The sequence below is a fragment of the Sciurus vulgaris genome (assembly GCF_902686455.1).
Source record: "Sciurus vulgaris genome assembly, chromosome: X".
NCBI classification, from domain to species: Eukaryota; Metazoa; Chordata; class Mammalia; order Rodentia; family Sciuridae; genus Sciurus; species Sciurus vulgaris.
The window spans coordinates 121209363-121233764 of record NC_136471.1 but is presented as its reverse complement, the minus strand read 5'-3'; the positions used below and the strand labels follow the sequence as shown (position 1 = coordinate 121233764).

At 32.3% G+C, this 24402-nt stretch overlaps 1 protein-coding gene across 5 annotated transcripts in view; it reads left to right on the top strand.

Annotated features, from left to right (window-relative positions):
- CNKSR2 (connector enhancer of kinase suppressor of Ras 2) overlaps nt 1–24402 on the top strand; it is a 283644-nt gene that overhangs the window by 117685 nt on the left and 141557 nt on the right. For all 5 annotated transcript variants that reach the window (XM_079122826.1, XM_079122825.1, XM_079122824.1 and 2 more), the window contains exons 6-7: nt 15919–16038; nt 22408–22467. In XM_079122826.1, the coding sequence (XP_078978952.1) occupies nt 15919–16038; nt 22408–22467 (180 nt within the window). The remainder of the gene's footprint in view (nt 1–15918; nt 16039–22407; nt 22468–24402) is intronic.

Sequence of the window (24402 nt, the reverse complement as noted above, 5' to 3'; positions counted from 1 at the left end):
ATTTAGTTACCCTGAACACATTCTTTTTTCATTGTATCACTTGTGTGTCTTTTTGCTGTTATGTACTTATGTGTGAATAAATATAAGAAAATGGTTGCTTATTGGTAGCATGTAAATTTAGTGTCAGGGATGATGGTGAGGTCATACAACCACAGATTGTCCACATGAGTGGCTGAGATGTGACAACTTTGCTTTCTGATGGTTCAATGTATACAAACTATTTCATATAGAAAATTATTTAAAATATCATGTAAAATTACCTTGAGGCTATATATATAAGATGCATATGAAATAAATGAATTTCATGTTTAGACTTGGGTCCTATCACCAAGATATCTCTTTATTTATATACAAATATTCCAAAATCTGAAAGAAATCCAATATCCAAAACACCCAACCATTCTGGATAAGGGATACTCAACCTGTACCTCACTTAATTGTAATTTTATAGACAGTGAACCTGTATGTGGCAAATATCAAGCTGTTGTGGTATTGAGTTTGAAAACAAATCTGATACCAATGTTCATGCCCATTCCATATATGGTATTTGCTAAAAATTTCAGTTCTCTGAGACTTTATGAATTATATTATCCATGTCCCATGGACCTCAGAGTTACTAACTATACCATTTGTTTCAATAACTAAGGAACCTGAACACACCCTTCTTCCTACATTTTATTTCCTCTGTAATTTTCGTTGGCATGGAGTTCTAGGATGACTATTACTTTCAGGGTATTGAATTTGTTCCACTAAACTTTGGCTTGCTGCTGTGGGTTCTTCATTGTGTTTAATTTAAGGCACTTATTGAGGTCAATGTGTATTACCATTTTCTCTTTATAAAGTTTATCAGTTATAATCTCTTCTGTTTTGACATTGAAAATAGCTGTACTTTTCCTTATGCACTGGCTACTAGAAACTAAATGTTGAAATAGTTGTCAAATACATCTCATGGTATTTATTTGATTTATTAATTTCATCCTAAGTTCTAATTTATATTCATGATTTCTCTTTGCCTTGACTTCTTACTTAATATACGTTTGGTATATGTGTTTACATTTATTGACATGATCTTTTACATAGAGGAATAGTTTCAGTAGGTAACAAATGTGCATTCATACTTGATATTCAAATGTTAACCAAGGAATTGTAAGAAGTTCATAGAAAAAGAATCTGTACAGGACTGAAAAAAAAGGTGAAATCTTATTCCTGAAGAAGAGTTCACCATGTGAAGAAAAATAGAAACAAATTTAAATGAGGAAAGGAATAATGTGGTATTGCTCTTGTACAATTGCATAACTTTAATAGGAAATAAATAAATAGTATTAAATGCTATAAAATGATGTTTGAAAATTTATTAAAAATTAAAGTGAACAACAGCCAGGCTTTAAACTAACTTGTAAATCATTTAAAATATTTTTCATTTTTAACAATTTTTAAATATTTAAATGATTTTTAATTTTTCACTTAAATTCCTAATAATGGACTCATATCATTAGTTTTTGGACATTTTACTTCTCTTTCTTGTGTGCCAGATTCTGAGCTATTTGCTATTAGAAATGAGTGACAGCATAAATAATACTGAAGAAGTTTAAAAGTGAATGCCAACGTGGACAATTTTGCGTTCCAGCTAGTGAGAATTTTAAAATCTTATGATGATGGAGGCAGTGAATGTCACTAATCAGTCAGTTCAGCTCAGAATGTGCTTATATTTTCATATTATTATTCTGTTTCCCATTCTGGTTTATGTAAATATGTCCCAGCCTCCAATCAAAGACTGTATGTATACTTGTGTGTTCCTTTACTCACAATAAGAATTCGTTTTTTAAATAATAAAATAGTGTGCCAGACTACTTGGTATATAATGTTAAAATACTTTCTTTACAGCAACATTTTCAGAACAGTAATGTTTCTAGGTTTCTTACAGTGTAGAGGAGATCACTTTTAGTCTAAAAAACAGTGTATGAATCCTGGTTTTATTTTATCTCAGTGATCTCTCAAGTTATCTGTTTCTGAGACTTCATTTTTAATATGTTAAATGTGACTATTAATACACTTTACATATTATAGTTTCTAGGAGAAAACAATAGGTTTTCTAGGCAGAGCTTTATAATTGATGATTCTCCTTCCAGCATTTATTTATTTAGGTTTGTATTATTCACATTTTAAAAAACTTTTTCTTTTTTGTTTATGTACACCAGAAAATAAAAAAGACTGAGTTTTGATATAACCTGTTTAGAATCAAATTATTAGTTAATTTGAATGTTTTCCTTATTTCTGTGACACTTGAAAATGCTAACTAAAATAGTAATGATAGTAACTCCTTTTCAAAGATAAGTTAATATGTACTTGATATGATCATTTGAGCCTCAGTTCTTTCTGGAAAACATACCTTATGACAAAACTTCTGTAGGTAGTTTATGTACATTAGTGATGCCAGTGAATGGAAATAACACTGGGAGCGAGAATCAATTTGAATTCGGGAGTGGTTCACTGCTGTAAGGAACTGGAGTTGTATTTCATCAGGGCCTTCTGAGGAGCCCTATAGAGTGTTCCTCAAAATTGTCCAACCCACCTGTCAAAGATTGAAGAGGGAGCATTTACCTACTGATTCTAATCCAATTCTCCCATTGGTCAAAGGTTATTCTTTGGGGGGTTAACTCTTTCATACTACTAGGTTGCCAGAGGCACCAGCGAGCTCCCAGGTAGAAAGCAAAAGTAGATAGCCACAGTGGTAACTGGAGAAAAAGTGGATTGAGAAGATGTGAAGTTGGGCCCAAGAGATATATAGTCCAACAAAACACACCATCATATGTCTCATTGCCTGTTTTTAATGTCAAAAACAAAATAATACCTACTTATTGGTTATAATTTTAGAAAGCAGAATTCCCTCAAAATTTTATGGAACTTTGGGAGAAAATTAACAGGCTCTGAGTGGCAATGCAAGTTTTGAATTATTGTGGATCACAAGTAGTATTTTGATACTGGTTGAAATCAAAATCTGCATAAGTAGCAAAGAGAAGTTTCAAATTGTAGATATACCATAACATTTGTTTAAAAAAGAAGTTTATTTATAGTGAAGAAAATAATTTGAAGAACTATGCAACAGACTGAATCATTATTTTTTCCAGAAATAGGGGAGGCAATTATCAAGAGGAAAGAGGATTGATCATTTACAAAAAGTTGCTATACTGTAGGAATTCCATACAGGAATGCAAGCATCAGAGTGTCCTTCAATGCCTAGGCAAACTGAGTTGGAGAACTGAGGACAGCTGTGAGATGCCTTTTCCTGAATTAGATCTATATTTAAGGATGAGTAAAGAAGAAGAATGAGAAAGAGAAGGTGAAGTATCCTTTCATATATTAGAGAAATTCTTCCCCATGATGTAGGCTTATTAAGAACATTTGTTTAATGTTCTCAGAGACTTAAAAACAAATGATTAAAAATGTCATACTATAAAGAAGCTAAGCCCACTATAAACTGACAACAGAATGAACTAATAAAATAATTCTGTAAAACTAACACAGAAATAGAAATTAAACCATGCTAAAAGCAATAAATAGCAGATCAGATACTGCGGAAAATTTGAGACAGTGAGACACAAAATGGGTTTTAATAATATAATACTAGGATATTTAGTAAATTAAGAAAAAGGAACAAAGTAAAAGAAGATAAAGGCTGTAAGATTATGGTTAACCCACTATCAACTAGTGGTTAGTTTCTGAGGAAGAATGCAATAGGAAACAAAAGACATAGTAGAATAATTTAGAAGTAGAAATTTGGAATACACTCCAAAGTTAGAAAATGTATTGGAAAGATAAAACCTTCAAGTTATATTCTGGTAATATTTTAAAATTCCAGTGGAAAAAATAAGAAAAAACCTGCAATCACTCAACCAGAGGAAACAGAAAGAGGGTTTTGCTTCAAGGAAACAAAAATTAGATTGTATTCATATCTCTATTTTGAAGTCATAACTGCCAGAGGATAATGTATCAAAATCTGTAAATCATTGAAAGAAATGCAATGGCCAAAATTGTTTATATCTAATTAAATTATCACTTGTGTGAAACCACAAAAATATTTTTATATCAGCAAGATCATTAAGGTACCTTTGTGGAAATATGGTTGACTAAGATTCACCAAGTAAAGTGAAAAGAAGTTGGGTTTCAGAAAAGGAAAGTTCAAAGTAACAATGGACTAGAGATGAATAAGAAAATCACATCAGATGGCAAGGCACAAAAAAGTATATATGAGTGTTTTTAAAATGAGTTTTGTTAATGATAAATCAGAAAGTTTATCCATATATCATAGGTTTTTTATAGTTTTAAAGGGAACTCTGCATCCCTGTATTAAATCACAAAGATTTTCAGTGCTTCCGAGTGGCAACTATCCTCAGAAAACAAGGACTACCTGGAAAATAATAATGAAACACAAATTTTTGCCCATCAAATCATAAACACAAATACATGTGCACACATACATATTAAACATATCCAAATGCTGATTATAATCTGATGAAAATAGAATAGACATACTGTATTGATAGGCATGTATATTCACAAAACTTTTTTGAAAAGCAAGTTTTAGGTGATTTAAAGTGTCGGAAACTTTAATTCTAACATTTGCGTAGTATTTAAAATGTGTCTCAGGCACTATTTTAAGTGCTCTATACAAATTAACTCATTTGGTTCTCACAGAAACATTATGAGGTATTATTACTCTCAACTCCATTTTACAGATGAGTAAACTGAAGCACAGAGAGGTTAAGTGACTTTTATTAAGTGACACAATTAGGAAGGATTTAAGATCAGATTTGAACCTCTGGCAATCTGGCTCCAGAATCCATATGGCTGTACTGTCTTGGGAATGTAATCTAAAATAAACTTCAGGACACAATAATATTTTCTATAGAAAGTGTTTATAGAAACATTACATCTAATAATGAAAAGTAGTAAAAGGGTAATGCTTCAGTAAACTATAGTACATTCATAGGGTATAAATTTACTACTTACAGTTACTGTCTAAAATTGTGAATATGTAATTTATGAGTAAATTATGTTTTTGAATATACCCAAAATATCCATATTCCAATATTAAAGGAAAATTCCAAATGTTAATGTTAATTAAAGCATTATAAACACAGAGTAATCATCCTGTTGAAAACTGGAAAAGGGACTATTCTGTAATAATGGTAATTTATTTTATTTGCTTGGTAATATAAGAACTGATTTTTTTTATTTTCAAGTGTATTTCCAATTTTTTTCAGTTTACCATACTTTTACAATGAAAAAAAAACCAGAAAATTACATATTAACTCTAGTGTATTTATAATTCTGATGACTTTTAAGAAAGAATTTTATATGACACATAGTAAAATAGTCAAAAGTGACTTGAACAATGTTTAGACTAGATTTTTGTGTTCACTTTTCTCATCTCTAAAATTGGAGAAAGTTTTTGTTGTTTAAAGTTAAAAAATAGGGGGCTATGAAGACAAAAGGCCTGGTGGGAAGGGAAGTTGGTTACAGTGTTGGGCAGGGATGTCTATTAATACAAAATGTAAGAATAAATAAAAATTGACTTAACAGCTTGGGTTTCTTTGGAAATTACTATTAAATATAATGGAATAGACAAGAGAGTATAATCATAAAGGACCAAAAGAAATATATATTATTGATGTGCTAGTTATCTTAGTGATGATTAACTAAAGATAAAATGTATTACATTTAACTTCTGTTAATGTGATATTTCCCTCAGTTAGACCCTGTCCTGGATTACACATTCCCTAGCATTTTGGAAACCATCTGTTTTGCTCTGCACAGATCCTTGTTTTATATAGAGAATCAGTGACAGACAATCTGGAATTCTCTTCAGTTCTCTACTCCACTTTCTCTTCACTCCCACCTTTCACTGCAGCCTTTGCATCTGAAGAGATAAGCACTCTCAAGAAGCCATTTCAGACCATGGGCTTTTAGCAGACTTAATCTGCTTGTCACAGCCCTACTGCTGTCATTGGTAAACCTGGAGCATTTGTCAGCTTTGATAAACTCATGGCAATCCCAGGTCTGGCGTAATCATTAAAGTCACACTGTTTAAATCAGGCTGTTGTGAATGTGAATACATCTTTTACATTAACTGACAGTGTGGTCTTATATGTGGTACTCACTTTATGCTAGCATTTTACCCTATCATTTTTTCAAAGATAATGGGATGAATAAATACACTGAATGCTCATTTTATTATATTAGTGTTAAGATAATCTTTTAGCTGTACAGTGCTCTAGTTTGAGGATCGTCTCTCTTTTCTCCTTTCTTTTCTCAAAGCTATTTTTCTTCACTTATTTAGGTTTGATAATAGATTAGTTTTATTGTGGCATGCTATTTGTTTTATTTCATAAATATGCTGCATAATTTTTTCTTTAAATTTATTAATCCTTTACTCCTAAACACATCCACACTGAGGTCATTGTGTTTTCCCTACTAACCAGAGTAAAGAAATAGCCTAAACTACACAGAGCCCACAGATAAATGTGAGAGGAGCCTGAAGGAAAAAGTAAAGAGCACATTTTAGTCTTTGCTCCTATATCTCTATGATATCATTTATATAAGCATAGCTTTCCTCTTCTAATCATCCAGAACCTTGAGGATGTATTTAAATACTAGAATAGCAGCATGCTCTATAATGAAATAAAAGTGATCATATTAATATTTAATCTTTAGAGATTTCTTGAAAGCAGTGGCACTCTAATGACATAAAACCCATAACATTTTTATGTGGATCTTCCGAAGGTCTCTGATGCTGTGAAAAGGCAGCTTTTGCCAATTATAGTCCAGATTCTTCTCTTAAATCTGTGATCTTGGCCCAAAGGCAAACTGAATTTTTTGTATGGTTGATATTTTGGTTGTAACCACAGCATTTGAACATCCAAATTCTAATCATTCTCTTAAAACCTGAATTCTGATATAGAGTTTTATAGATGGAAAACATCAAGATGCTGTTTTGTTTTTTCACTGTTAATCTAATCCTTCCATCTTAGCCCTCTTCACTCTCTTTGTGGTCAACCTAAAGAGATATGCTAACATGATTATTGAAACAGGCATTGGTTTCTTAAATGTTATTATTAGATTATCTTCAGGTTTGATTCTTTTGTGGTTAATTGCATTGTAAATTATTTAAACTGTAAATTAACTTCTTCACAACCAATTTCCATGCAGGAAAAGAGAAATCCAGATATAATATGATGGAGGTAGATAATGTTTGTCTTTCCTGGGCCAAAAGAGAATATGTGTATATAAATAGAATATGTTCCATTACAATAATCTGATTTTAGTGTTTCTTATTCTGATTTAAATAAACAGTATGCAAGGCAGTATAGTTAATGAGTATTTTTGGTAACATTGCATTTGCCGAGCATACTACTCATTGCAAAATACTTTTATAACCATACTGACTCTGAGGATACAATCCTTGTCCTCAAAGAGTATTTATTTTTACTGAGGAGTAAAGTGTTGTAGAGTAGAAAGGGCAATCAGAGTAGAAAGATTTTGTGTCTTGATTCCATTCTGACACTTTTTTTTTTCATTTAGCTGTGAACAAGCTAAATGAGGCTCTCTGATTAAGTTGGTATATTAGAGTACTAAAGTCTAAATCCCATAGTTCTTTGGTCATAAACTTACAAAATCACAAGAAAGAAGTATGGCCATATAAAATGATAAACTGGAGGACTGTCTTTATCTGAGACCACTCTATAAGTAATCAAGTACACTGGATTTTTAAAGTATGGCCAAGTCACTGTAAATGTAAAAATTTTGTCAAAGTAATTGAATCAGTATAGAGACAGAAACTCTACAGTAACAGGGGAAGTTTGACATAAATAATTATTAAACTAGATGGAAAGTGCCTATAAAGACATAAGGAGAACCCCAAACCTTGCCCTCGGAAAGAGGGAGAGTACCCAGAGGATATCTTAAAGGTAGAATATCCTCAGCAAGGCTGAGAAAGTGTGGTCACAGCTTTATTAGTTTGCTTAGGTTATTGCTGGTCTAGTTGTCAGGCAAGCAGGAAAGAACCTTCCAGAATGTAGGCAAGTGGTACCAATGGGAGGGCTCTCAAGAGTTGGGGTGATGCTCCAAGAGAATGTTAAAAGATAACATTTGATGGTGACCACTAAGACCAGGCTGAGACTGAAAGATCATTGAGAGATTGCATGATCTGGGTATGCAGCTGAGGCAGAGCACCACCTGATGTCCTCACATAGGCAGCACTGATGAACTCTAAACAGGAGCATGAAAAAGTAAAACACCGCCCATGGAAACCTGGAAAGAAACCTCCTTTCTCCTGCAGTGTCCCTCCGATGCCCTCTACTGACAAAAATATAGCATTGTGCCCCTATAAAGGAAGAAATGATTAAATTCATCCAGACCATTATCACCAACCAAGCACTGAAAGGTGAATTTGGAACTGAAAGTTGATAAATTCATAACTGGCACAGTTCAATTATCACTTCCCTCCATAAAATCATGTATGGCACCTTCACATTTCCTAACTGTAAGTGAAGACATTGTTCCTAGTTCTCTGCTGTCTGATTACTATTTGCCTATAAAATTTGTATGTGTGTATGTCTGTTATGTGTACTGTGTAAATATCTGAATTTTCCAGAAACTTAACTAATTGTAATGAATTTCTTTACTCTATTTGAATATAACTTCTAAAACAAAATGAAATCATATCCCTAACAGCCTGCATCTTAGTTCATCCCCTGATAGAGTAACTGCTGTTATTCTTTCTTTTAATTATTATTTTTAAAATTTTAATTAACACATAATACTTGTACATATTTATGGGGTACAGTGTGATATTTTTATACATGTATATGATATATAATTATCAATCAAATTAATTAGCATATTCATAATAAAACAGTCATCATTTCTTTGTGTTCAGAATATTCTTTTTTAAAAAATATTTTTTAGTTGTAGATGTACACAATACCTTTATTTTATTTATTTTTATGTGGCACTCACAATCCAATCCAGTGCCTCACATGTGCTAGGTAAGTGCATTGTCACAGAACCGCAACCCCAGCCCATGTTGGGAATATTCTTGAACCTGGAAAGTAGCATGCCCTCTAATGAGTGATCATCCATCTGCTTGGTGACCCAGAACAATCCTTTCTGTGTCTGTTCCCTGAAACAAACAAATAGATTTTCCAGAGCCAGTTCTGGTTTCCAGCTTACTCTCTTTCTCTATTAGTAATTAAAGTAGTGGTGGAACCTATTGTCCCAACTTTTAGTTCAGACCAGGTTGTCTCAGGGACATAGTTGGACAGAAATTGAAAGTGTCCTGCTTATAACAAAGGTGCACATTTTGGGATTGATAATTTCTCACTGTTTTGGCACTGACCTCATCATTCTTAGGTGATTACTATATTAAAGTAAATTTTTCATTCTGTAATATTATTTTAAAGTTTAGCTTTCTAAGTTTTAAAACATATGATAACTAACATGTTAGGCAGTGATCCAAGCACAGTGGTTAAGGAAGCAGGAACTGAAGCAAAGCTGCCTGGATGTAGCTTGGCTCTGTCATCTAAAAGTTGGGTGAACTTGAATGAATTTTGAATACCTTTGTGTCTGCATTTCTATATCTGTTCTATAGAGATAATAGCAGTATCTCCTTAGGGAGATTCTGAGGATTAAATTAGTCTGTATAACATAAATGGCTTAGAAGAATATTTTTAGGATATAATAAACATTAGTTATTATTTCATTTAGTCCTCATCACAGTGCAGTGTGATAGGTACTATTTTCATCTCAGTTGAATGGATAAAAAAACTCAGACACATGAAGGGTTTAAGTAACTTGCTTGAGATAATACAGCTAGTAAGTGGTATCACAGCACTATCACTGCCTCTCTAGAGGATCAAAATCTAATTCTAAGATTATAAATACAAGCATATCATTTCAATGACTTTCTTTTCTTTTTTCATTGGCATCTGTAGACAAGATTCTAGTGTGGTCCCCAAGTTTCCTGCTTCTGGTGTTGCCAATTTTTCAGTGTAATCAATACCAGTTAATGTAATAGATTTTACCCTATGATTAGATTTTGTTCTATGGCAAAGGTGAAGGGATTTTGCAGATGTATTTAAAGTCCCTTATCATTTGACTTTAATATAAACAAAAGGGAGATTATCCTGGATTGACCTGACCTCAGGTGAGCCCTACATGGAGCACTCCATAGGATCTCTTACAACATGGCAACTGACTGCTTCTGGGGCAGCAGATACTCTGTCAAGTATTCTGCAATTAAGCATATTATATTTCTAAATGAGGCTTATATCATTTAGAGTTCTCACTATTTAATGTTAGAATTAATGTTTAATGTTTTGTAAAACCAGTGCACCCGTTGTTCTCCAAATACAATGCAAATTTCATCCTAAATTGGCACAGAGTTGTAGTATTTATTCCAAATTATACTGATATCCAAAACCAAACAATAAGATAAAAACATGCTCTGTTCTCTAAACTACTTTAATTGCAGTAGTATTTGTATCAATAGCTATTTAAAATGTACACACTGTTTGTCAAAATAAAACTTTTGTTACTGTTTTCCATGCCATCAATAATAAACCCAAGTCATATAAACTGCATTTAAATTGTACTTTTCCCATCACTGTGGCTATCTTGAAATATATATCCATCTGTTGTTTCCCTAATTTGTCTTGGTTTTATATTTTATATCCTTGTATATAAATAGATAACTGAAAAGTGGAAATTTATTTCTGTGAAGTCTTTGGTAACTTTACGAGCCTGGAGTTCTTTCCTGTGTCAAATGTGTTTTCAGATTTTTTTAAATCTAAAGATATTTCCAATAATTTGCTCCAATACACTCTGAAGAATAACTGACCAGTACTCTACTTAATTAGATTAAAACAAAAATAATTTAAGTATCTCAATAATGCCTGAGTGTACTCCAAAGTTAACAAAAGACTAGCTTTCTCTAGTTTTTCACTATTGTTTGTACTTTTTGAATACAATAGATAACATTTCATGTATTAATCCAAAAGGTATTTCAGTTCAGAGATAGTGAAAGAATGCTGTTCAGATATAATAACAGAAGGCTATCTCTTATTATTTGTTCATAATGTAGAGTTGTTTTTTAAATCTCTACAGTGACTAAATTTTGCTTTTAAAATAGCTATTTTAAGTAAGCATGTTCTGCTCAGATCTTTTTCCCTTTTGGAATTTTTAGATTCAGGAGAACCAGCCAAATTCATACACACATGTATATACACAAAAAGCTTTCCAAAAATATGATTACATATATTAATTCAGAATTGAAATTAATATAAACTGCCCAGTAGGAAAAAAACACACAATATCACTAAATCCAGACATGTCACTTTTCTGTTTTAAGAGTTTCTTAAGTCAAATTTAGCCCTGTCTGTTAATTGTTATTCAGTTACCAGTCTTCCATCATAATCCTGGATAGAATTACTACAGTATAAATTGCAAGAAAACTTGCAGGTTTGACTCACATTTCTTTATACTCTGTAGTTTAAATGTGTTGTATAACATTCATCTAAAGCAGACATTGATTTTAAACAATACAAAATAAAATGTATCTAAAACAGAAGTTGAGATCCAAGAGTCAAAATCAAGCAAGAATTTTAAGAATTTCAGTGCTATTATGTTAAATAATAGAAAAAAATGTAGTTCTTGCTCTATTGTAATTTTCTTTTCTAGAATACAGTCTTAGGTAGTGATAGATAACATTGTGTTTTAGAATAACAGTGAAATATCTCATATGAAATTGAACAGATTCATTTTTATAAGAATATGTTAAATACCATCCTGGAACTCTGCTGTAGTTCTAGGGTGGTTTCCTGCAGTGGCTTGGTGTATGATGCAATTCAGAGTATAAAATTAGCATATAAAGCAAGACCAATTTATACCCCTTCTAATTGGCTTATTTAGTCCAGTGCCAAGCACTGCACTATAAAGACCCTACTACATTATCTATGTGACAGACAGCAGGTTCTAGTGGATTCTCTTTTCTAATTCTATAAGTTTTTCAAGATCTTTATTAAATACTGATAACTTTTGCTGCTAAAATCAATGTTTTACTCATATTTTATATTCTCAGCAGCATCTATTACAGAGCAGACATCAGACATTCAACAAACCAGAAATTACTCAAGAAGAATCTTAGCAAATGCTTTGTAAATCGATATGTGTATTTAATTGGTATTTTCTTTCTCCAAAAATGTCTAAAGTCTTCTTCCATACCAATTCTAAACCTACCAGTGCCTGAATAGGAAAGCTAGTATTACTCAGTACCAGAGTGTTATATGAGGTACTGAATATTATAATGTACACATATTGAGCCATTTAAATACATCCATCACCATCCTATTTATTTATACATTGGATTCTTTGGAAATATGCGCCAATTTGTAGAAACCACAAAAGGTTATTTTTAGCATACTGATAATAATAATCCAGATTAGTATCAATCCAAGTATCCTGCATAGAAACCCTCCAAACTTAGAAGTATGTTCTTCCCCTTTGAGATAAAAAGAAAATAAGAATGAAAATGTAACCACATAGATGATTTTTAATTAAAATTTTAAAAAAATAAAAATAAAATAAAAACAAACAAACAAAAAAAAAAAAACACATAGAAGAAGAAAGGAAGAGTTAAAAGATTTAAATCTGCCAAGGTGGCTATTTTCCCCTGTCAAATATACAATTTGAACTGTAGCCAGTTTTTGTGTAGCTGCTGCTTTGCTGCCATTCTGTTCTTTTCCCCATGGCCACTGATGAACATTCTCAAGAGGAACTTACAAAACAAAAAGGCAATAAATGGGATGGATTCAAACTAAAAAGCTTCTTCTCAGCAAAGGAAACAATCAGTAACTTGAAGAGAGAGCCTACAGAGTGGGAGAAAATCTTTATTACATGTAGCTCAGATAGAGAATTAATCTCCAGGATATATAAAGAACTCAAAAAAACTTAACATCCAAATATGAATAACCTAATCAATAAATGGGCTAAGGAACTGAACAGACATTTCACACAAGAAGGAATACAATCAATCAACAAATATAAAAAAAATGTTCACCATCTCCAGCAATTAGAGAAATGAAAATCAAAACTACTCTAAGATTTCATCTCACTCCAGTCAGAATGGGAATTATCAAGAATACAAGCAACAATAAATGTTGGCAAGGATGTGGGGAGAAAGGTACACTCATACATTGCTGGTGGGACTGTAAATTGGTGCAACCTTTATGGAAAGCATTATGGAGATTCCTCAGAAAACTTGGAATGGAACTACCCTTTGACTCAGCCATCCCACTCCTTGGTTTATATCCAAAGAACTTAAAATCAGCATACTACAGTGATGAAGCAACATCATTGTTTATAGCGGCTTAACTTGCCATAACTAAACTATGGAATATATGGTATATTTTCTCTGATATGCAGACACTAATTCACAATAAGGGGTGGGTCTAGGAATGAATAGAGTTGCTTTGGATTAGGTAGAGGCGAGTGAAAGAGGGGAAGGGGTATGGGATAGGAAGGATAGTAGAATGAATCAGACATTATTACCCTATTATATATATGACTACATGACTGGTATGATTCTACATCATGTGCAACTAGAAGAATGAGAAATTATACTCCATTTATGTATGATGTGTCAAAGTGCATTCTACTGTCATATATAACTAATTAGAACAAAAAAATAAAAAATAAAACCCACACAACTGTGCACCACACACACATGATCCCAGAATGGACTACCTAATTTGTGAGTGAAAAAAATGAAAATGCCAAGCACCTTTTACAAAATCAGTTAAGAATTCCAAAACAGCAACAGTAGAGTGTAAAACCAAGTGTAATGCCTTGTGTGACTGCACAGATCCCTCTTCCACTATGCTGGTTCCTGTAGAGTCACCTATTTAGGGATTGTTTTCCTCTTAACACTTTTTGTAGAAGCTCTTCATGGAAAAATTTGTTCATTGTATATGAAAGCACTGAGAACTGAACATCAGAGTGAGTAAAGTGACGTGAACCCCTCATCATGGCCATGCAGCTAGACTGACCTGTGTAGTTACTGGTTATGGTAAGATGGTTAACAAGGTCATGGAATTAAAAATAATGGGATAATTCATCTAATGAATAATGATTGATCCCTTTGAGGGTACAGAAAACAACAAGGAAAAAATAGGCATTTATTTAATATCTTATTTGAATAGCAGTCATATGGGCTCTTTTTAAAATATATTATCATGTTTTAACTTCCAAGTCATGTAAGGTAATCTTTATTTCCTCATTTCATTTTCTTCCTAAGGAAAGTGACTGACCTCAAAGATATAAAATAACTTGCTTACATGCCCATAGTAAGTCATTTTCCGTATGGCAATTGCCCACATTTTCATATCAAGTTCATGTTCTTTCCATGGGTATTGGTATCATGCAGTTACTCTTTAGGAGCTGATAGTCACAGTAAAAGTGCCACCATAAGAAGTAGATGCAAAAAAACTTAGTACCCTTACAGGGGGAAATTTAGCCTGACATTTTCTGTAGCGTTAGGAAACTGAGCCCAGCACAGATGGAGGCCTAGACCAGGGCAGAATGCAATCAGTAGAGTTTTTATTATCCTAACCAGGCAGAGGGTACTGTCTCCTTCACAGTAGACTAATGCAGTGATCACAGCACAAATGTAACATATTGGAGATGATTAGAAGATGCCTTGATGCCTACAAAATAATTCCTTCTATGGTAAGGGAAAATTCTCAAATGATGGAAACCAGACTTCAGCAAGTATAAGAAGAATATGTGAAGCATCTGAGAGCTAGCATATTTTAGGGAAATATATTCCAAGCTTCATACTCATATTTCCCTTTTTTCTTGATTGTACCATGTCTAAGTCTTAAGCATACGATATATAACATATTTTAACATATTTGAAATCTGTTATTCTATATCAGCATGAATGGATTTATCCCAACTTAAGCACCAGCTTTCTCTTCTCAGTAAGCCACTCTACTAATTATGAAAGCTCATTTGCGCTTCAGTTCATTCAACTAATAGATAGATAGCTAGATAGTCTGAGGTGAGACCATGCCAGATATCATCCTTACTTCAGAGAATTTCAGAATAAGATATCATACATTTTTCAGACTGTTCAAAGAATGCTGATAAAACAGATTGAGATTGTGCCAGACTTTGCCTGGACAAGGTGGAAAACTTTATACGAAGGTATTCTTGAGCAGGAAAGCCTAGAAAATTGTGTAAGAAGAGTTCACCAAGCAGATTTAGGACTCATTTTTCCAGGACCTTGGTCAAACTGTTTTTTTAGCTTTTCCAATCATGAAGTAAAAAACAGCAGGATTTTTTACATTATTTAATTGAATTCAATTTGATGGCTGCTATCAGGAAGTTCTCAGATTATTTAAGATTGTTTAGAAACAATCATTTCAGATGTGATGAATTGAATAATAGAAATAATACATATATATTACTTTTATGAATATTCTGGCATGTAGTTCTTATATTCATAATTTAGATTTGTTGTATTATGTGCAGTTTTCACCTGAATATCTTTTTTATGCCAGTTAAACACTGACTGGTTTATTTTCCTCATTAAAAAGTTGTAACAGCCAGGCATGTGGTGGCATAACATCTGTGATCCAGCTACTCAAGAGGCTGCGGTATGAGGGTCAGAAGTTTGAGGTCAGTCTGGGCAATTTAGCAAGACTTTGTTTCAAGAAAGTGGGTGGAGTGGGGATGCAGCTCAGTGGTAGAAAACTCCTGGGTTGAATCCCAAAATACTGCATAAAAACAAATTATCGAAAGCTGATTCAAATTTTACTTACAATAAGTTTACCATAACTATTTTTCTCTTTTTGCTTCCAGTGTAAAACTCTTTCTGGGGTCTGTGACCACATCATCTCCCTGTCATCAGATCCTCTGGTTTCACAATCTGCTCACCTGGAAGTGATTCAGCTGGCAAACATCAAACCAAGTGAAGGACTGGTAAGTGATACCATGTTTATCAAAGCCATCATCAACAAACAGCTAATGATATGGATAATGTAGCCCCCACCTCTGAGAATCTATGAATTTCAACAGATATTGAACATTTTGGTATTTTTTACCTGGAGGACTTAATGTAGTAGGAGTTTGTCATGATAAGAAGTTCTATAAATAAAAATAAAAAATTGAAAATGGTGATTTCTGAATTATCCCATTTAATTTGGTAATAATTTACTTTTGATTGCATTCTTTTACACCCTCCCTCAAATTAATGTTTCTTAGGCTTATGGGAAGTTTAAGAGTTTTATAATAAGTACTACAATGTTAACCTGCTCATGCAAGAAGGTGTTTTCACTTTGATTTGTTCTAGTTTTTGTTGTTTTGTTTTGGTTTGTTTTTTGTTTGTTACTGGGAATTGAACCCAGACACTTTACCACTGAACTACATTTTATTTTATTTTTTTGAGACAGAGTCTGGCTAACTTGCTCAGGGTCTTGCTAAGTTGCTGAGACTGGCCTGGAACTGGTAACTCTCCTGCTTCAGTCCCCCATGTTGTTGGAATTACAGGCATGCACCACCATACTTTGCCATTTTGTCCTGGCTTTAATAGATCTTCCTTTCCATGGGGTGGGTAGCCAAACCAAACTGATATTCATTATAATTCACATCCATTCTTAGAAGGGTGAATATATAACTGGATATTGCTAACATTAGCCTAATATCTGTGAGATGTATTCATACAATTTTAGAATGAAATAAAGATAATCATCTTCTCTTTTGTTCACTTGGTTAAAAAAATGTTTTAATTCTAAATTAAACCCAAGGAAGAGATTTTTAAAATAAATCTCTAGAAAGGAAATATATGAAATCAATAATGTTGAGGAAGACACAAAATCCAGGAAAATGACTTTGAAACATGTTACCTACTACACAGTTCTTAAACATCAATATCATGCTCATTGTTTCTACTTTCTCCCTATTGAATAAATTTGCCAATTAATGATATTTTGGAAAATAGAAATCTTAGAAAGTGGTATTCATAATTGAATTCGGATAGCATCTTCTTAAAGATCTTTAAGCACATTTAGCTCTTTATGTCTTTTCTTTTTCACATCCACACATGTAACTGTTTCAGAAGGCAAAGCCTTCATTGACCACCAATGGCTTTTTTGGTTTGCGGTCATATTTTTAGTCTGTATAGTGATTTTTATACTTAAAATTGGGAAATTTGATAGATTACTCCCGGGTATCCATAGTTCCTAGTTTATGGCTATTTTCTTGGGAAGATGAAAATCACCATATCAGATATAGCCATGTTTATATGTCATCATTATAACTTATGTGTTATAGCTAAGTTGGATTAGTTTTAAGAATATATTTGTAACAATTATTTGAAGTAATCTTTATGATTTTAAATTCTTATTACTACACTCTTATCCATGGTTACACTTTCTATGGTTTTAGTACTTGTGGTCAGCTATAATTAGAAAATAATAAATGGAAAATTCCAAAAATAAATAATTTGTACTTTTTAAGTTGCTTACCATCCTGAGTAGTGTGATGAAATCTCACACTGTTCCACCCAAGACAAGGATAATCCCTTTGTCCAGTTTATCTGTGCAGTGTATGCTACCCACCCATTAGTCACTTAGTAGTCATCTTGGTTAACAGATTGACAGTCATGGTATCACAATGCTTGTGTTCAAGTAGCCCTATTTTATTTAATAATGGACCCAAAGCACAAAAGTAGTGATCCTGGATATTCAAATATACCACAGAGAAGCCATAAAGTGTGTCCTTTAAATGAAATTTTGAAGATACAAAATATTTTAAGAAAAAGAAATATCACATTCTTATCACTTTTATAACTGCATATTGTCTTAATTGTTCCCTTTTATCATTAGTTATTTTTAATCTCTTATTGTGCCTAATTTATAAATTAAGCTCTATCATAGATATGTTTATATAGGAAAAAACACAGTATCTATAGGATTGGATACTATCCATGGTTTTAGGCATCCCATGTGGGTCTTGGTACATATCCTCCATGGATAGGGGGTGATTACTGCATTCATTTTTTTTTTTTACTTTTACAAAGTCCCATTTTATTTTTAAAAAAAAGTATTCCATCTCTATTAAATATTTTTTCTTTCTACATCTTCTCTTTCAGAGTTAAGGAGGAAAGGAAACTCTCTAAGCATGATTCATAGAGTGGAAAATTATGAATATAATACTATATTTTACTGGACTAGAAATCAAGACACCTTAATACAAATCACTTACATGAAATATGAGAGTGATCTTGGGGAGGTGGAGTAATAAACTTAATTTCCTTAGTGTTGATCGTGTCATTAGTAGAATATGGGAGGCAGGAGTAGACCATCTTTAAAGCTCCTTATAACTCCATGAGTATAAATACAGTATTGTTTAGAGAAAACTATCTCATTTTGTTCGCTAATTGCCATTGAAATCATGATGAGAAATAGCAGTGTGAAGTGTCAACATAATGCCAATTGATGGACTTTATGAAATATTAGTTTTTTAAAATAAATATAGCCCTGGACAAGTCTTTTAGTGTTTTTTTTAACTTAAAATAAGTACATTTGTGTCCGTTCTTTTAAATAGTCATGAACTTAAAATGTTAAGAAATTGAATTGAAACATCTGGGAAAGAACTGGAAGAGAAAAGAAAGTTTAAAAGAATTTGTTTATTTGCCAGGTATCATCCTCACAAGTCTACATAGTAGGTATTATTTTTTTCCCTTTTACAAATGAGAAAAAAGAATTGCAGATCCTCACCAGTTGCTTTATATTAAATAGTAATAAACAATAGAGGCAGGGATTAATTCAGGTAAATGTAAATAAAGTACATCTAAGCAAAGTTTTTCCCATATTAGATTTTGGAATTGCTAAATGAATTTAGGAGGATGACTTTAAAACTGGATAAACTTAAAGAAATTCATTTTTAAAGGGCAATGGCAGCACTTTACTGAGTTGATATTTCAAAGGGAGGAAAAGAAAAACCTAAAATATTGACTACTAATTTAAAGAGTTAAGTATAAACTTATATCTTCTGTTTGGTATCAAACTTTAAAAGACTAAGTAGAGATTTTACATAGCTTATTCAAGGTATCATTTTAAAACTCAGTCATCCTTAAACTTAGTAAATCACATTTGAAATAAATAGATTTGAAGATTTTTATAACATTTAGCATATGCTTAGCCACAGGAAATGTCTAAATGATAAAAGAAGGGAAAAAATAGAAAGACATGGAAGAACACCAAGCTTTAATGAAGTTAATTACTTTAGAAAGATCTGTAGGTCTCCTGCCAACTTTAAAACAACATCTCTCATAGGCAAAAGGTAACTGCTTCATTCTTCCACTGATAAACTGGATAGATTGTTCATCAGCTTCCTAACAAATTAGTCAAATTTATAAGACTTCTTAGATTTGAGAGTTCTGAAGCATTATAAGAAATGGTGGGAAATGTGCTTAGTTATGATTAGAATGTGAACTTGCTTTTAAACAATAATTAGTAGAAAATTAAAGGAAAGAAAATGAGATTTATTTTAAGCATATCAAACCTGGATCAGAGCCAAAAGATGAGTTGAATAGTGAGGAAGGGACTGGGGTATTCTTAGGGAAGCTTCTCAACCTAGAGAGTTCTTTTTCTATTTAAGTGCTTGGATTATTTCCAAATAGGTCTTATGCTGACTGACTTGACAGTGAGGTTGCCTTGGACATTTGGAAAAAGAGTGAAGCAAATGTCATTTTGGTGCGCTGAGTAGGACAGAGGGAGCTATTAAAGTCTGATCCAGAATTAATTGATTTTAAAATTAAACAGAAAGAAAAGGAGGAGTGGAAGTTTTGATTGAGTGGAAAACCATTTTTAGTCTCCGTAAAAGAAAAAAAGACATTCGATTTGATTTACATGTCTTCCTGATGATTGGTCATTTCTAAGAGGCAAAAAGTAATCACATGTATTTCTGTGGACTCTGTTGTTCAGAAGATTAGTTTGGAACTCATCCAAACAACTTGTTTCCTGACTGGACATTTTTCTCACGAGTACTACCAGAGGGAGAAAAAAGACTAAAGAAGTCAGTTTTGATTATTAAAAGCAGTTACATTCCAAGTTTTCTGAGGAATCACCATACTGCTTTCCATAGTGATTGTACCAATTTGCAGTCCCACCAGCAATGTATGAGTGAATCTTTCCCCCCATATCCTCACCAACATTCATTGTTACTTTAATTATTGGTAAGTACCATTCTGGCTGGAGTGAGGTGAAATCTTAGTGTAGTTTTAATTTGCATTTCTCGAATTGCTAGAGACGTTGAACATTTTTTCATATATCTGTTGACCTTTAGTCAACACAACTGCCAACTATTATGTTCTACTAAGAAAAATAAATTAACTCTCTTACCTGATAATATGTTAATAACTCCACAAATCATAAGACTAGTTGTTAAGTGTGTGGGCTCTTGGGTCAGACTTCTTTACCAGGCATACTCTCCAACTTCCCTGTGATTCGGTGTCCTTATCTCTAAAACAGGGTTAAAGATAGTTTCACTACATAGGCTATTGTGAAATAAATGTAAGACACTTAAAATAGTCCCTGGTACATTGCAACAATTAGATATTAGTGATGATGGTGACAGATAATGATAGATGATTGTTTTCTATGTCTAAACAATATATAATGTTTCTTTCACTATCTGTTTTTCTACTTTATCCTTTTACAATCCTTCTATGTAAAAAATCAAAACAAAACGTAGTGTCTAGCTGTTACAAATATGTTTTAAGATCTTTTATTGATTTGATATTATCTTGTTAGTTACTAGGGAAAAGATGTTAGAAGAAATATCCTTGCCTAAATAATATAATAATATCATTATATTTAACTTCCAATAAATAATGGGATAAATATTAATGTCAAAAGGAAGTACCTGTACAACTGTCACCAGCATAAGGTTGATTATTGCCACATAGTTACAGTTAAAAACTACAGGTGAATTCATTAATTGTTTCATTTATACTTTTGCTGAGGTTACTTATTTTATATAAAGTGCTGAACTTTCTTTTAAGAAACAAGAGTTCACAGGCAAATGATCATCTTTTAAAATTATATTCATTTCATTTCATATTAGAAGTACAGACTCAGCCATTTTGGATACTAACATTTTAGATATATGGCATTACTGATATGACTTTTTAGAATTGAAACCTACCCAGCGATTTCTTAGTAGTTCCATGCCACAAACTTCACTGCTTTTTATCTCTTATTTTCAGTGAAAACACATGTATATTCAAGTATCTAAATGTGTAATTAACATAAAGGTATGGTTAATTAACATTATAGTAATTGTTTCATTCACATAAATGCTAAATGTATGCTTTTCCTGCAGTGGTATTGTTGGTTATTGTTAAATCTCTTGTGTTTCAGATTTGAAGTTTATTAAAATTAGTGATTTTATTTATGAAATTAATAATTTGAAATTCAAAGTAGGTAAAATTCAGGTAATTTTTCCCCTCAAATGAGAATTTAGAGTAACAGATCCTTCCTTTGAGGGCAAAAAACCATTCACATAATCATGTTTTTCTGATTTAATTAATTATTTAATATCTAAAGTATGAATATTTTATTGTGATTTTTTTTCCTTTAAATTATCATCACCATCCATAATTTGAAGTTTTCATTTATTCATAAAGCTTGCCCAATTTCAGGATTTCTGGAAAATTTGAAAACTATAATGAAGCATTTTGTAAAATGGCTTTATTTAAACGGAAAATGGAATCTTACCTTTGGGAAAAGGAATTGCCATGCAGTACCTTTTATTTACTGATGTAGAGATAATTTGATATAATTATTAAAACATCATCAATAAGAAATGAAGCAGGAATACAAGGTACTGAAAAATATCAGAGGTACAAAGTTTACATACTTAAGATTTTGCTACGCTTCTGGCTCCAGTTATAGTTGAAGTATCTCTGTAAAAGTGCTTTCAATTGTGAAATTATATCAATTACCATAGGCTAAAATCATACATGTATTTGAATTTCCCATTGTAACTTACGTTTTGCCACAAAGTTTATAGTATAGATTTGTGGAGAAGTGTGGTGTATCCTTTCTTCAAAATACTAAATTACTGTACTGCATTTTATAAGTTTCATAGGTAAATCACTTATCAAATACTTAATTGAGTGTAGGATTTTTTTTTTTCAGAAAAATCTTAGAAATCAGAACATTGAGATAGTAATTTTTCACTAGGTTAAAAACAGCATTGTTAAATCATAGATTTTTAAAATGAAGTTATAATATATTTGAAAATATTTCAATTGCTTTTTTTCTGATGCTGTCTTTTTCTTAGGGTATGTATATTAAATCAACATATGATGGCCTGCATGTAATTACTGGAACCACAGAAAATGTAAGTATTGCAACATTTCATATTTTGGTGTATGTATATCTCATTTGATTGAGGATGACTTCTGAGGACAAAAACAAATGGGCATATAACTAAAAATACATAGAGTTAATAGGTGCTGGTTTCATTTGTATTTTATTTATTTTATTTAGTTTAGAATTAGGTACTTAGAGTAAATCAGATGTTTTCTATTTATAGTCAGAGAGTTATCTTTGTTAAGTATTTTATGGTTCATGACAAATTATTGTGACATCTAAAAGAATCTACCTCTATCTGTCAAAAGTTTAGCTACTTAAAGAAATTTAGCTGATTCCCAAAAAGAACATCAGTTGAGTCAGTTCTCTAAATATTGCAGTATAATTCAGTTGAAGTCAGAGGAGGGGCAGAATGGTGTGGTGTAGCTAAGTGATTTCCACAGTGCAGTCCCTGAACCAGCAGCAGTATCAGCCTCCCTTGAGAACTTGCTAGAAATGCAAATTCTCAGGCCCCAACATAGACCTACTGAATCAGGAATTCTGGGGACCAGCCTTTATTAATAAGATATTCTGTTTTAACAGGTGGTTCTGAGACATGAACAAGTTTGAGAATCACTATAAGCAGTGGGTCAGAAATTCACAGGCCTAGGGACTACAACCAGTATCTGCATCTTACTGGCAGTGTAATATTTTTGCAAGTCACTTCTCATTGCTTTGGTTTCCTCAGCTATAAATTGGAAATACATTATCTGTACTACATACCTCACTATATTATTGTGAAAATCAAATAAGCAAATAAATGTGAAAGGCTATAATATAGAGAACTATAACTATGCTATAGAAAGAGAAATAGGAAGTGATCATATTGGGCATTAACATGATTAGTATAGTAGAATTGAATAACATAATAAATCATTATTCCTATATTTTGTTATTCCAGATTTCCCTATAAGCAGGTGATGAATTTATTATTTTTCTATTAGAAATTATAACAACATGTTTATGCTATGTTTCTTTAACCAAGACTAAGGTGGAAATTGCGTAATCCCAAGTTATTATTGATCTCAACATTTGACCAACATTTTATTCTTAAAGGTCAACATTTTCTTCATCTAATTCACCTATTAACTTCAATCACTTACTGATATTTCTACATGTGTAGCTCAGTTTCTTGTAAAAGGTGAAACACATAAAGTATATGGCAGTTGGAATGCTGTAGCAGCTTTACATTTGGTATTAAATATAAGTAATAGGGGATCAAAATTATCAGCTTAGAGCTAGGCGTGGTGACACATGCTTGTAATCCCAGGTGGATCTGGGGCAGGTGGATTGCAAGTTCAAAGCCAGCCTCAGCAACTTAGCAAGCCCCTAAGCAACTTAGGGAGACCCTGTCTCAAAATTAAAAAAAAAAAAAAAAAAGAGTTAAAAGGCCTGGGATGCAGCTCAGTGGTTAAGCACCCCTGAATTCAATCCCTGTTACCAAACCAACAGCAACAACAAAAATCAATTAGATAAATATCATCAACTATTTAACAAATTTGAATTCAGTCAGATACAATAAACTATATTCTTGCCATTAATCATTCTTAGTTGTGTATTCATTTGATAACTCATTTATTCTTTTTTTCATTTAAGAAGTCTCTGCTTTATGTCTGCCATATTTCAGGCATGGTACTGGGAATTGGAAGGATTTTTAAAATAAACTAGCTTGCTTCCCTTGAGGAGTAGACAGCAAGTAGACGTTCATCTGTAGAAACAGGTAGTATGGTTTGCTTCGATGAACAAAGGGAAAAATAGTAAATGCTGCCAAGTGAAATCAGAGAAGGAATCACAGAAATGGTACTTTTGAAGTGTATCATGAAGATTTGTAGGAATTTTCTCTCTATTGTCTGAGATCTGTGAAAAACAATGGTTGAGCACTATGCCTTGATCATATTAATTACTCAGCAATATTTGATAAATT